Consider the following 13,820-nt stretch of genomic DNA (forward strand, 5'->3'; position numbering starts at 1 on the left):
GCAGTCTTCTCCAGGCTGAACAGCCCCTTTTTCCTCACCCTGTCTTCATACAAGAGGTGCTCCAGCCCCCGATCATCCTGTGGCCTCCTCTGGACTTGGTCCAACAGCTCCATGTCCTTTTTATGTTAAGGACACCAGAACTGTACACAATACTCCAAATTAGGTCTCACGAGAGCAGAGTAGAAGGGCAGGATCACCTCCTTCGACCTGCTGGTCACCCTGCTTTTGATGCAGCCCAGGATACGGTTGGCTTTCTGGGCTGTGGGCACACAGTGAAGCTAACTCATGTTCATTTTCTCATTGACCAACACCCCCAAGTCCTTCTCCACAGGGCTGCTCTGAATCTCTTCTCTGCCCAACCTGTAGATGTGCCTGGGATTGCCCCAACCCAGGTGTAGGACCTTGCACTTGTCATGGTTAAACTTCATGAGGTTGGCATTGGCCACCTCTCAAGCATGTCAAGGTCCTTCTGTATGGCATTCCTTCCCTCCAGCATATCAGTCATGCTACACAGCTTAATGTCATTGGCAAACTTGCTGAGGGTGCCTCAATCCCACTGTCCATGTCACCAACAGAGATTGGTCCCAACACCAACCTCTGAGGAACACCACTTGTTACCTATTTCCTGCACTCGTTACCTGTTCACCATCAGGCTTAAGCGCAACTTCTGTTCAGACAGCAATGAGTCATTTCTGCTGTTTAGGAAATGGAAGTTATCAGTTGAAAATGAGGTCAGTTTCTCTGAATCTCAAGTATTTTGGACCTATTATTTCATGGAATCATTTGCAGGAATTGTTCACACGCCTTCATGGAAGACTATATTACTACAGTCTATTCCTGAACATAGAAATGTGTTTATCTTTCCCTCTCCACAGAGAGGATGGCATTTGTCTTTGATGCAAGTGCCAGCTTCTGGCTCATGTTATTTTGGGCCTTTGAGCCAACTATCTGGTGAGACCAGGCTTGAAATTTAGGGTGTGTACTGAAACTGCATCATGATTCTGGGGATCTTAGTGATGCCTACCTTTTAGTCCTGCCTAGAGAAGGTGAGAAATACAAGAGAGGTATTATCATTTATTGGCTAATGAGTAAATATGGTACAGCAGCTAAAAGAGTAATTGAATGATGTTTTCCTCAGCCTTTTAACATCGATGGCTTAATGCTTGACGAGCAAATTTTGTCTGTTCCTTTATAGATATGCTATGAAGCCAAGGTTTAAATGAGTTGTATTGCTTTAAAAAGTCTAATATATATGTGCAAGTTTGAAAGCATGCTAGAGGACATATTCTTAAAATGCCCATGGAAAGAAAGGGAAGAGCAACAACATTTCTATTCGATTTCAACTGTTCTTTGTTCCAATTCAAATGAGATTCTATTTATCTTCTTTGTAAATTACTGTCTGTTATTAAAGAAGCATGTGCTGTATTTGTTATTAAATTATTCTCTCATCTTTAATTATATTCTTACCCTCTTCATATTATGTTAATGGATGTGTAGATGCAACACTTGATGGGGTAGGAGGATAGTTACCTCCATTCTAGGGTAAGGAGAGGAGGGTTTTGTCTGTGGCAGAGCAGGATCATTAATCTGTGGCATCTGTCTTGCCCCTGTTGCTGCTGTTACTATGATAGCTTCCTTTTCTAGCTAGAGTTCTGCCCGAAAAGCTAACATTGGAAGTATATGTTGTCTTTTCTGACAGATTTAGGACTTGCTTTCAAAAGCACACTTCTCACTGTGCTGTGTCTTAACAGCTAGCTTCAGCAGTGGTGTTCCTTTCCCAGCCTCAATATTTTTGAGAGGAACATGCTGTGAGGATGTGCTCTGGAGGTTACTCGTTTGGGAATGCATTCCCTCTACGCTGCCTGCTCTCAAATTGCTGGTTGCCAGTGAACTTCAGAGAGTTTGGCGAAGTCCTGTGTTTGTATCAAACTGAAAGGATTAAGCACTGTTCTTTTATGTGGGCATGGCAAGAAGACAGAACTTTAGATTTCTAATGGTCTGGATAGCTGGCAACTATCATTAGACAGAGGATGTCCATTCTGGTTTTATACAGTCATAATTATAACTTTATAACATCAAAGGCAGCTTTAATCTGTGTGAAGCACTTCTCATCTTGTACTTGCAGAATACTTGGCTAAACTGAAAAAATTAAAAGTAGTGCAGATCACTTAGAACTGTAGTTTGCTTTCTATGCTGGGGCTGAAAAACTTCATAAGCATTTAATTAACCCCTAAACATCTAAGGATTCGCATTTTACAGATGAATGCACTGTGGCAGAATTGGATAAAATGAGTTTTACGATGTTGCATGGTTAAGAGTAGCTCATGGCAGGCTACAGGAGTAAAAACAACTCATGCAAGCCTTATACCAGTGTCTAGCTGAAATTATTGTTCCTCTAATCTCCAAGTGATACATGCTGAAAAAAATGATTATCCACCAAATGGAAAAATCTTTTCCCCTATTCCTCTGAAGCAAAATAATATGCTGATACTTCTTTGTCCACTGATAGTTTGAAAAGCATTAATAAAAAAAATAATAATCACAACTACTTATGTGGATCTGGTGTCAGTTCCCTGAAATGAATGCTGAATAGAAAACTAATAGGTAAAAAGATGTTTATTACACAGCAGCTGGCATAAATCTTGCTTCTAATGAGGATAAAAATCCATGTAAATGAATCATTACAGTAAGTTGTTGTAATTAGGATTTATTTATGACAAAGGTCTCATAATTATATAATCAACTTTTAGTGTACCAAGATTTATAATCTGAAGTCTTAATTCCATTTTATTATTTAGCAGCAGAATTTGCTAGGGGAGGAGTGTTTTCAGGAAGCTGACTTGCGACAAGCTCTCAACTATAGATGGAATTTGATTCCTTTGCAAATATCATCTAATTCTGCTGTTGCAGAAGGCTTAAATTCTCCTCTGGCAAAATAAATTGTTAGCATTTTAAAGTCTCCCCAAATACTGAAGAGCTTTTAAGTGCCGGGTTTCATTAAGGGCCTTCCAACTTAACAGTATAGTGTGTGTGTGCATGTGTCTCTTCTGAGTGTTACTCAAACAGTGAGGGACCAATGTCATAGAAAGCTGCTGCCAACTCATGATTGTCCAGGCTATGAAAAACTTGTTTTGGTTTTTGATCTCAGCCCTTGCCAGGTGGATAGCAGTAGCATGGAGAATAATAGCAGAGGGTTAAGGTCATCAGCAATCCAACTGTGAGCTGAGTTTGTCCACTTTGGTGGGAGGCATGCAGTGGGGACAGAATTGTTCCCCCTTCTATCCTGAGTGCAGCTGAGCCCCCTCAACAGGGTGCTGTGGTAAAGGCTGAGAAATTAAGGCTTTGTGCTTTCTTCTGTCTATTGAAAAGAGTAAGTTTGTCTGTTGGACTGTTAGCCTGACAGTTTCAAAATCATTACCCAAAACAACTTTAAAAGCAGTTTCCAGGTTTCTTCCCAGCAAAGCTGGAAAGCTTCCAGTGAGATGCTGTAAACCACCAAAATAACTATGAGGGTATGCTGTGCTTTTGGGGATCTAATAGTTGAAGGCAAGCTTGGGTTGGATGTATTGGATCTGACAGTTTCAGGCTTGAAATTGGAATAGATTCCCCCCCCACCCCCCTCAAGTTTTAGGAAGTCTGCATTACAATTCCAGATTTTTCTTGTCTCCTTTCCAAGTTAATGCTCTTTCATAGTAGGTTTTAAAGGCTGTTCCTCATCCTTCCTGCTGCTACTAAAATTTAATAAAAGCAACTGTGTTGCAGTGACTTGGCTCTTTTTGGCTTCAAAAGTCCTTTAGCCACTGCAGTTGGAACAGTTGGAACATCCTCAGGCTGGTTTTAATTACATCAGTGTCTGCAATCATCCCTGAAGCTTGGAGGGTGATTTTACGTCTCCTCTGTTGCAGGTGAGGTATTGAACTGATGGCCATCCAACTTTGCTATAAGGGTTTTCCGGGTTTTTTTTCTTCTGCATTGTGCTGTAGAGCTGAAGTAGCTTTACTGCTGCAGCACTTCTGTCCTCTGGTTTTTTGTTTAGGTTAATGTTGAATACACTGGATTAGTTAGTCCTGCATTCCCTAGCAAGGGTAAAAGCACCCAGAGTCCTGGTACTTTACCACATTCTCCTGTTCTCCTGAATGTAGTAATGCTCTGTTGTAACCACCCATAAATAGTTCAGAAGAGCACATGAACTTCTCTGCTTTATTGCATAAAACTTCTCTGATAGTGTAAGCAGCTTGTGTGACAGCTTTTCAGATCTTTGTGAGTAATGGCAGAATCTAGAAGGGGCTTAACACTTGTTTATTATGGTGGATTTAGATAACTTAATGATTTTTGCTTTATAAGGGAAAAACTATTCCTCCCCCCCAAAACAAACAAACATACATTCTTATGTAAGTTTAGGAGTGGCTCAGATAGGGTTTTGTTTACTCATTTATGAAGCAAAACCAAAGGGGTGTACTTCTGAACATCCATATGAACTCGGGGCAATCCTGTCTGCCCCTTTCCTCCTCTTCCCTCATTTAATTAAGGATGGGAACTCAAGTACTCAAACCTCATGAGATTTAATAGGTTTCTTTGAAACCATTAATGAATCACGATGAATGCATGCCCTGTTTTCTACTCTTGGCTAAATACAGCAGTGGGACTGGGTTTTCATGTCCTTGGCTGTCACTGGTACCACATGAAATTTCTTAACCAAGCTGAGTGCTATCTTTACAGCTCTATCTTTACAGGGATATTTACCTTCACTATTCCAACTGAGGGGGCTGCACCTCAACTTACTGACTTTGAATGCTTAGTAATGGAATTCAAATTTCCAACCTGCAGATGTGCTAGAGCCGTTCATCCTTGTGTCAGCACTATAGTCTTAAACCTTCACAGTTGTTTTTCTCTTCTCGGGGTATCCGTAAATATACTGACAGATGATAAAACTGTCTTTTGTCAGCCTGGTTTTGGGAGTCTGAACACATTTAAATCCACTGTTACATGGTAAGCTCTCAGACATAGCTGTTCGCCATACAGACCTGTTCACCAATGCCCAAGAGAATGGTTCAGATGGTGCAAGTGCCCGTCATCCCATATCTCATCTCTCCAGTGCTTCATTCCCTTTCTCTGCTGGAAAAACTGGGTAGTACATAAATGCATTGCAGATTTTATTCACGATTGCACATTATACTTTATTGCACCTTAAGTAATTGAGATGACTTCACTGCAGCCATGCAAATAGAGCAATTTCAGCATGGCCTGGAATTAACCTGCATAGGAGCTAACTGCCTTGGCCTTTTTCTGTTCTTTCTCAGCCTTTTCGTTTTATTTTGTTTTTAAATACAATCAGCTATATACATGTTTTCAAATACTATCCTACTTGATGTCAATTAATGTATTCTGTTCATGGCCCATCAGTGGAATTTCATATTGTTTTCAATATTGCTTTTGGCTTTAGTTGGAGAGACCCAAGATTTTGATTTCAATCACCCATTTGTCTGCTGAAAAATTTGAAAGTCTAATTTCCTGCCCACCACAGTAATTAAAGATTGGAAGAAAGATTTGTCTGGCAAATATTGCACATGCAGTGAAGTGGAAAATGTGCTGAGTTACACTTGTGGATTAAAAGATTGATTGATTGCTTTATGAAGCCCTGAAGTTAGCCACCAGTGTCTAAGAAAAATTGTGTTCACCGTTAGAGTATGTGTCAGCTTTCTTGGCATTGACTGGAAAAAATATTCTAAAGCTTAATCCAGATACCACTGTAAATAAATGTCACTCCTGTCTCATGCAAGATTGTTTTCTCTGCAGAACATATCTCTTATATGCAGTGTAGTGCTGGGAGGGAAACACACCAACCTGAATGGTAGCTGAGAACTGGTGAGTGATGCGTGTAGCAATCTGGCAGCTGATGTATAGCTTTTAGGGAGATAAGCCACTGTAAAGGATAGATGTTCTGGATGTTCTGAAGGACAGGTTCTCAGCTGCATGTGTATACATACACACCCCGCACCCCCCCCCCCCACACACACACTGGTTTTGCTGTCTTGCACATAATGCTACCACCCATCATCCATTTCAGGGTTTTGCTGTGTCTCAGAAATACAGGTGGTGCTTCTAGTCTTTTTCTTCACAGGTTTTAGGACAGCTAAACTCTAACAGCTGCAGTTATCTCTCAGTAGGGCTTTGAGGAGAGGATGCAATTGCTCCATCAAGGAGCCTCCAGTAGGACTGGGGAGCTGTGGAGAAACTCAGCTCCCTTGTCACCGGGCACAGTAGTGGCGTCTTTTCTTGCCTGTATAGATTTTGTTCTTTAACAGTGTACAAGTGTTATGGCACGGAAGAGATGCAGAACTTTCTGCTCTTTTATTACAGTGAAGTATTTTGAAGAGCTTCACGAAGTGTGATGTCACCTCCTTTTCCTGGCAAGAAGCCAACTGCCAAGCTATTGCTGATGTAATTTGTCTCCTTGAACAAGACTTTGTTGCATCTTCCTCTCCTATTTTCCCCCTTCTCTCACTGCTTTTTCTTGTTTAATTGGAATTCAGAGCTCCTCAGTTCCTTGAGGAGGACCTGGGGTTTGCTGTTTGTCAGAGAAAGGGTAAATTGCAGTCTCACCTGCATGAGTATGTTCTTGTTTCTGTGTATTGGTGTAAGTAAGGTAGTTTCTGAAGGATTGGCTATATAGCCAATATATGCTATGTATTGGCTATATAGCATATAATAGACCTCTTGGCAGCTAATGGCTTCATGTCATTATCTGGAGTACGTGTTGGCGCTACGTGTCTTTGAAATTACTTGAGTGCTTTTTTGGTGTATTCTTGCTCAGCGTGCTGGTCTTGTCCTTCTCTGAGGCACAGGCATAGCCACACAGTCATGATCCCTGACTGTCCGTTGTGCATAGGGGCAGATTGGTTGCCAGAAGGTGGTTTTGGTTGAGAACAGCCAAAGACAGGCTGTGGGTTCATGCAGAATGACAGCTATGCTGTACACTGTAGATAGCTTTGAGCTGTGCAAGGGTATTTCTGCTACATTTGGACTTGACTGCACCATGCGTAGCAAAGACTTTGTGTGTCATGTTGAGCACAATCAAATGTGACATGCTAATTCCACAACTCATTTCTCCTTTCTTTTTATGCTTTTTAGGGTGTTTCAAAGATGACCGTATTGTGTTCTGGACTTGGATGTTTTCAACATATTTTATGGAGAAATGGGCCCCCCGGCAAGATGATATGCTCTTCTATGTCCGTCGAAAACTGTCCTATGTCAGTGGGGATAGTACGGAAGGGAAAAAGGTGAGTAATGACATGCTTTAACCTGGGAAGTTTAAGTTAACATGGGATTTGGTGAGCTGGAGTACCTGACACATCTGAAGAACTATAAACCAAGGATAAGGAATCTCCAGCTCTGCCCAACACGAGTTATGCAGAACTGGCTCATAGAGAAGTACTGTGGTTAATGCTGTGAAGTATATGCAGTGTGTGCATATATTTTATAGTGGTATATGCATATACTTCACAGTGCATATATTGCACTGTGAAGTATGTGTGAAAACGTACACTGCACTGTGAAGTATCAGCAGTATAAATAAAGTATAATAAATGAAGTATCTTCACTATCACAGACTTGAGGAGATAGAGAGTTTACATGCTTTTTTGGGGAAGCTTTTATATTGGTCAGCCCACATTTATGGGGAAAGGGATGGCATCCATGCTGATTTTTGGTTTGCTACTCAGTTATGATATTTTACAAATTGAAAGGCCCTGCCTGAAAGATGAGAATATCAGGAATGAACACCTGTGTTCATTGTGTATTCAGCAGCAGAATGCGTGCAGCCTCCTGTAGGTGGAATACAGTAGTAGCAAACAGTAATGAAATGAATGTATTCTCATAATCATAGAATTTATATTTAAGACAATATCCACTTCTATAGAAGTATGCTTTCTTGAAAACGTGATAAGGTAGCCTAGTACTGCTGCACAGGTATTCTTCCATTAGAAATTTGATAAACTTTTCAGCATTTCATTACAGGCTTCTTAGGTGGGGAAAACAGAAGTGAGAAATAATGGTTTTATTGGGAATTAAGGAGATGGCTGCAGAGGATCAAAAGCAGGAAGATAAATGGAGTTAAAAAAACCTGTGATTAATTTTTTGACACATGTAAATAATTTACAGTGTTTTAGTATCACAGTGTGCGCTTGAAGCCCAGAAAGCCAACTGTATCCTGGGCTGCATCAAAAGGAGTGTGACCAGCAGGTCGAATGAGGTGATCCTGCCCCTTTATTCTGCTCTCGTGAGACCTCACTTGGAGTATTGTGTGCAGTTCTGGTGTCCTCAACATAAAAAGGGCATGGAACTGTTGGAACAAGTCCAGAGGAGGGCCACGAGGATGATCAGGGGACTGGAGCACCTCCTGTATGAAGGTCGGCTGAGAAAGCTGGGGCTGTTTAGCCTGGAGAAGAGAAGGCTGCATGGAGACCTCATAGCAGCCTTCCAGTATCTGAAGGGGGCCTATAGGGATGCTGGGGAGGGACTCTTCATTAGGGACTGTAGTGATAGGACAAGGGGTAATGGATTAAAACTTAAACAGGAGAAGTTTAGATTGGATATAAGGAGGAAATTCTTTCCTGTTAGGGTGGTGAGGCACTGGAATAGGTTGCCCAGGGAGGTTGCGAATGCTCTATCCCTGACAGTGTTCAAGGCCAGGCTGGAGGAGGCCTTGGGTGATACAGTTTAGAGCGAGGTGTCCCTGCCCATGGCAGGGGGGGTTGGAACTTGATGATCTTAAGGTCCTTTCCAACCCTAACTATTCTATGATTCTATGTTTGCCCCTGGTGCATGTGATAGTATTTTTAACCAGGCATACCAGTGTTCTCTGGGTTTAAATGTGGTGACATAGTTGTCAGCTCCCTTGAGAAAATGGTCCCAGAATATTTTTCCAATGTTTTTTGTTGGTGATACAGAAATGGGCAGAATTATCTTTGCTGTTTCCCCACTCATCCAAGTTCCATCATGACAGCCACTAAGGAGAAGATGGCACAATACTGTTCTTTCTCTGACAGACTAATTGTTTAGTAGACTTCAGCCAGCATACTTGGAGTTGTAAGACTTTTGGAGGGACTTTTCATCCTAACTGTTGTTTAAATGACTATAAAAGCATTCCTGTTTTCACATTAAACAATACTGTGGCTTTTTTCAGCCTAATAGAAGTATGGGTTGTTTAACCTCTTGTCCTTCCCAAAACAGAAGGTGAACCTCAGAGGAAGCCTTGTTGCTTAAATTGATTCACAGACCCTGATCAATCTCTGTTTACCTTATTAATCAGTTTAAAGTGTTTGAACCTCTCATGGAGAGGAGACAGTGAAATAAACCCTTGTATTTGTTCTCAGAGCTTTATTTAAACCTCCTAAAAGCATCATAAATAATCTTAATTTGTAAGGTGGTTTTGTAAGTGGCAGTTCTTACAAAATCAGCATTAGTGAATCGCTTGCTATAACAGCTAAGATGGGGGGTGCCTTATAGCACACACAGTATTTTGTAACTCCACAGTGACTCTGCGTTTTGCTCAGCTTCTGAGAAATGGACCTTTGCTGTGGCTTTGAAGTACTTCAGCTGCTTTGTGAAACTCTATAGTTTGGTGATTCTTTGATATCTGTGTGGATCTCCTCCTGTTTGATTTTTAACTCATTGCTAAAACTCCTCTTGTATCTAATTTTTGAGCCTGTATCTAATTTTTGTCCTGTGCAGCAAGATGCTGAACAACTACTCCTATTTTTTTTTTTAATTACAGCTAGACAGGTTTTAGTTTGTAGTTTTGAATATTCTTTATTGAATGTTGGCTCCTGCCTTGTGTCCAGGCTGTGCCAGTCTGGTGATTATATCTCATATGGGCCATGCAGAGGCTGAATATTAGGTTATCATGGAAGTAGGTCTCTCTGTAGCTTGGATATATGCAAAGCAAGTTCATTGTAGCTCTTCCATAGATATTATATAATGTGCTTTGCATTTGCCTGGCAATTGTCAGTTGACTGAAGCCTGGCAGAGATGCATGAGTTGAATCGTTGTGCTGTGATGTCTCAGAGCAGTAGTTCATATGCATGAAGGTAAGATCCGCACCGCTTTGAGCACAGTAATCTGTAGGACTGGTGACAACAACAACAAAACTGGACTGAGTGGGGAGGGGCTGTTTATCTGAATACTGACAATGGTGATGTTTGTTTTCTGAGATGAAGAGCTCATGCGGCATGTTTGCATCATTTACATGCCATGGTGTAATGACTCAAGTCAGTGAGAGGCAAGTGCCGATTTATCAAACATTTTTCAGGTTTTGACAGCTGTCCTGTGTGATTGAAAGTCGTGCCTGCTTGTAGTGTTTTTTTCTGTGCTTACTGAGCTGAAGAGTGTCAGCAGTAACATTTAAGTTGAAGTGTAATAGAGGATAAGCAGCAAAAACCTGATAGGCTCCAGATCAGACGTTTTGTTCAATTTTGTCTGAATGACAGTGCTTTGGATGCACCTTAGTCACAACTGCCTAAAGTAATAAATCTCACAATTTGCTGTAGCAGTAGGTTATGATAGTAAACTTCTCTATCATCATGAATTTTAATTTAAAGGGCCTTTAAAGTGATCTACTTCATGCACTTGCTGGTCTTTCCATTTGCGTCTTCTTTCCACCCTACCGATTTCTAAAAGGCACGTGTATGGGTGAAACAGCAATTAATCTTTTAATATGGTCTGTGCCAGGGCAGAACTGCCATCTTGTATTCTGGACTGTATCCAGTACACAGACTTTGGATCCCAGAGGAGCGCATTCAGCTCTGTGTTTCTTTGGCATGTCACAATTAACACGCTTGCAGGGTTTTTTTTATTTGCCAAGGTTTGACAATACTTCTTCTCTCAGTGTCTTTAAGCAAAATCACAGTCCCTGTCTGTCAGGACCTCTGCAGTCAGGGCACTGTGGAGCATAGCTCTACTTAAGAGATTTAGTAGGCTTTTTAAGGTGGAATTGCTTTAACTTGTTGCTCTGTATGCAGTTAAGTCAAGACTCAATAAAAAAACTCTTTGCTGCTGCCTCACACACCAGCTGATGGGACCTACTGGAAAATGTAAGCCTTGATCCTCACTTACAAAGGGTCCTGTAATTGCTAAAACCAGAGTTTTAAAAGGTTAAAGTGGTTGGACTCGGGATTCTGATTTTAAAATGGCATTAGATTAAGATGTAGTATGTCTGGCTCTTTCCAGTGCAACAGGCGTATGCTTTGTTAGAACGGCAAGCTTTGGATCTTTCTGTAGAGAAGCTTTACTTTCTTATGGGTCTGTGGAAGGTGCTAGTGTGGTGTTAACAGAGAGAACTGCCAAGTAGGGGAACTCAAGTAAACCCTTAGTGACAGGCCAGCAGAGTGAGGTTGTATTAAGCCATTTGGCCTTGCATCGTGCTTTGTCACCTGAAAAGGGTGCTGTGTTTATAGGGCAAAGCAGTGAAAAAAGAGATAAATTTAAGACACTGTTGGTATGTATTCTGAGCTTGACTGGATTTTGGGGTAGGTCCTGTTTTCTTCAGCATGGAAGAGTAGCTCTTCCAGATGCATGGAGTAGTCATTCAGGCTGCTAAGTCTTCAAAAAGCTTAGGCTACTGATGTTGTGGCTGCAGCTTCAGAAACAGAACTGAACAGGAGCCATCGTTTACATGTTTATGTGCATCTGAACCTGTGACACAACAAATAGTGGCTGTGGTGGGAGATCAGTTAGCTTCCAAAGCTAAATGACTTCAGGCACGGGACTCCTACTGAAAATCACAAGATTTTCATAGCTGAATCTCTAATTCGCTGTCCCCATCTGTCTGGCTGGAAGATTTGAAAACCTGAACTTAGCGTCCAGCAGAAATGGAAGTTTATAAAATCTTACATTGCTGTTCCTATTGTACCTTTCAGAGCAGTGCTGTTTTTTGTTTGTTTATCCATTGTAAGCAAACAGGATGTCTCCAGAACTGTTTGGTGCACTTCAATGGGGGTTCCACATCACTATCTGAATGCAACAGAGAAATCAAGAGCCAAAAAATGAATCGTTTTGCCAAATGAATTCTCTCCTTTTTACGTAATGTGGGAACAAACAGTGATTGCAACATGTGCAGGTCAGTACAGAAAGACAGCTATTCTGCCTCAACTCTTCTGTTGTGCTAAGTTTGTGGAGGTGTTGCAGTGAGTAGGAACAGTGGCTTCTTCAGAAGGACAACATAGAATCATAGAATCAGTTGGGTTGGAAAAAGCCTTTAAGACCATCAAGTCCAACAATTACCCCAGCACTGCCAAGTCCACCCCTAACCCATGTTACTAAGGGCCGCATGTACATGGTTTGTGAGTGCTTCCAGGGACAGTGACTCCACCACTCCCCTGGGCAGCCTGTTCCAATGCCTGAGCACCCTCTCAGTGAATAAATGTTTCCTAATGTCCAATCTAAACCTTCCCGGGCACAACTTGAGGCTGTTACCTCTTCTTCTATCACTGGCTAATTGGGAGAAGAGACTGACCCCTGCTTCATCCTCCTTTCAGGTAGTTGTAGAGAGCAGTATGGCGTCCCCCCTTGAGCATTCTCTTATCCATCAACGTTGCTCTCATTTGGAGAACGAAAAAGGAACACTGGCGTTATCAGATTGATATTATGATTTTTCTGTAAGGAGCTCAACATCTTAAATGCAGATTTGGCTTTTCTTTTACAGTTATCCTCAGAAATTCCTGTGCTTTCTCATGCTATTTAGCGGACGTTTGGTTGTTTAAGTACATGAACATAAAGGAGCTGATACTTGACAACCTCTGTTCACAGTGCAGTTTTTGCAAGACTCTCTCCACTTCCTGTGTGTGCTGTGTCGGATTGCCTGGCAAAAGTGAAGAGAAAAATACCGCTGCAGGTGTGACAAGAACATCTCTGTCCAAACAGAAATGGGTCTCTGTGACTTGGAATATGCTTGTGACGTACCTAGCAGGCTGATGAGCATTCAGGGTGGAGATGATTTTGTATTCTGTCCTATTTCCAAAGTAAATCTGTGTCTAAGGCAAAGTGAGCAAGCAGCTGAAATATCCTCACGATGTCACAGTTGGTAGACTCCTGACTCAGGAAGGGGGTGTGGGCTGCAGGGGTATTTTTAATGAAGTGCCTTTTATTGCTTCCAGTCTGTGAAGAATGCTTTTTAGTCAGATGGAAGTGACAAGAAAGCCAGGATCAGAAGTGAATTTGATATGAATTGCAGTGAAACATGGCAACCCAGAGTCACGTGGCTGAGGTGCTCTGTCATCTGCAGCAGAGAGAAAAACTTTGTTGGGAAAAAGTCCAGACCCAGTTTCCCCATCTGATAGAATTGTAATGAATAATTCAATATCACAAATGCAGCATATCTGAGTCACTGAGGCTTGAGGGACAGAAGAGCACTGCTAGGCTGGGTTTTGCACCCTGGAAAAGGTAGAAGTGTCAGCCTGGAGCTCCCTAAAACCTTATCAGTCAGCACAGCACTTTGTTTGTTTGATCTTTGGGTTACAGTCAGTGTCAGCTTGTTTATTAGGGGTATGAAAATGTCTGGTTTCAGTGTAGAAATTAATATGCAATTGAATTGAAGCTCTGGAATATTGCAGTCAAATCTCTAATAACACCAGTAATGAGAATTTAAATGTCTAGTCTATCCACCAGTTGTTCCCCCCCTGCATTTTCTGGTCAGTAATCCCATTTATGCATTTTCACATTCAAAAGAGATGGCTTGAAATACAATGATTTATTAACATTTTTTAATCTTATTTCTTTTATGTCCTTGTCTGCTGCCCTTGTTACTGATGTAGCATGCCTTATTT

At 41.4% G+C, this 13,820-nt stretch overlaps 1 protein-coding gene across 2 annotated transcripts in view; it reads left to right on the forward strand.

Annotated features, from left to right (window-relative positions):
• The window catches only part of KIAA0930 (KIAA0930 ortholog), a 70,527-nt gene that overhangs the window by 26,556 nt on the left and 30,151 nt on the right, over window positions 1-13,820 (forward strand). For both annotated transcript variants that reach the window (XM_061358999.1, XM_061359010.1), the window contains exon 2: window positions 7,132-7,280. In XM_061358999.1, the coding sequence (XP_061214983.1) occupies window positions 7,132-7,280 (149 nt within the window). The remainder of the gene's footprint in view (window positions 1-7,131; window positions 7,281-13,820) is intronic.

This window comes from Neopsephotus bourkii, unplaced genomic scaffold, assembly GCF_033783945.1.
Source record: "Neopsephotus bourkii isolate Nb327-2 ecotype Australia unplaced genomic scaffold, CSIRO-AGI_Nbou_v1 NB_107, whole genome shotgun sequence".
Lineage (NCBI taxonomy): Eukaryota > Metazoa > Chordata > Aves > Psittaciformes > Psittacidae > Neopsephotus > Neopsephotus bourkii.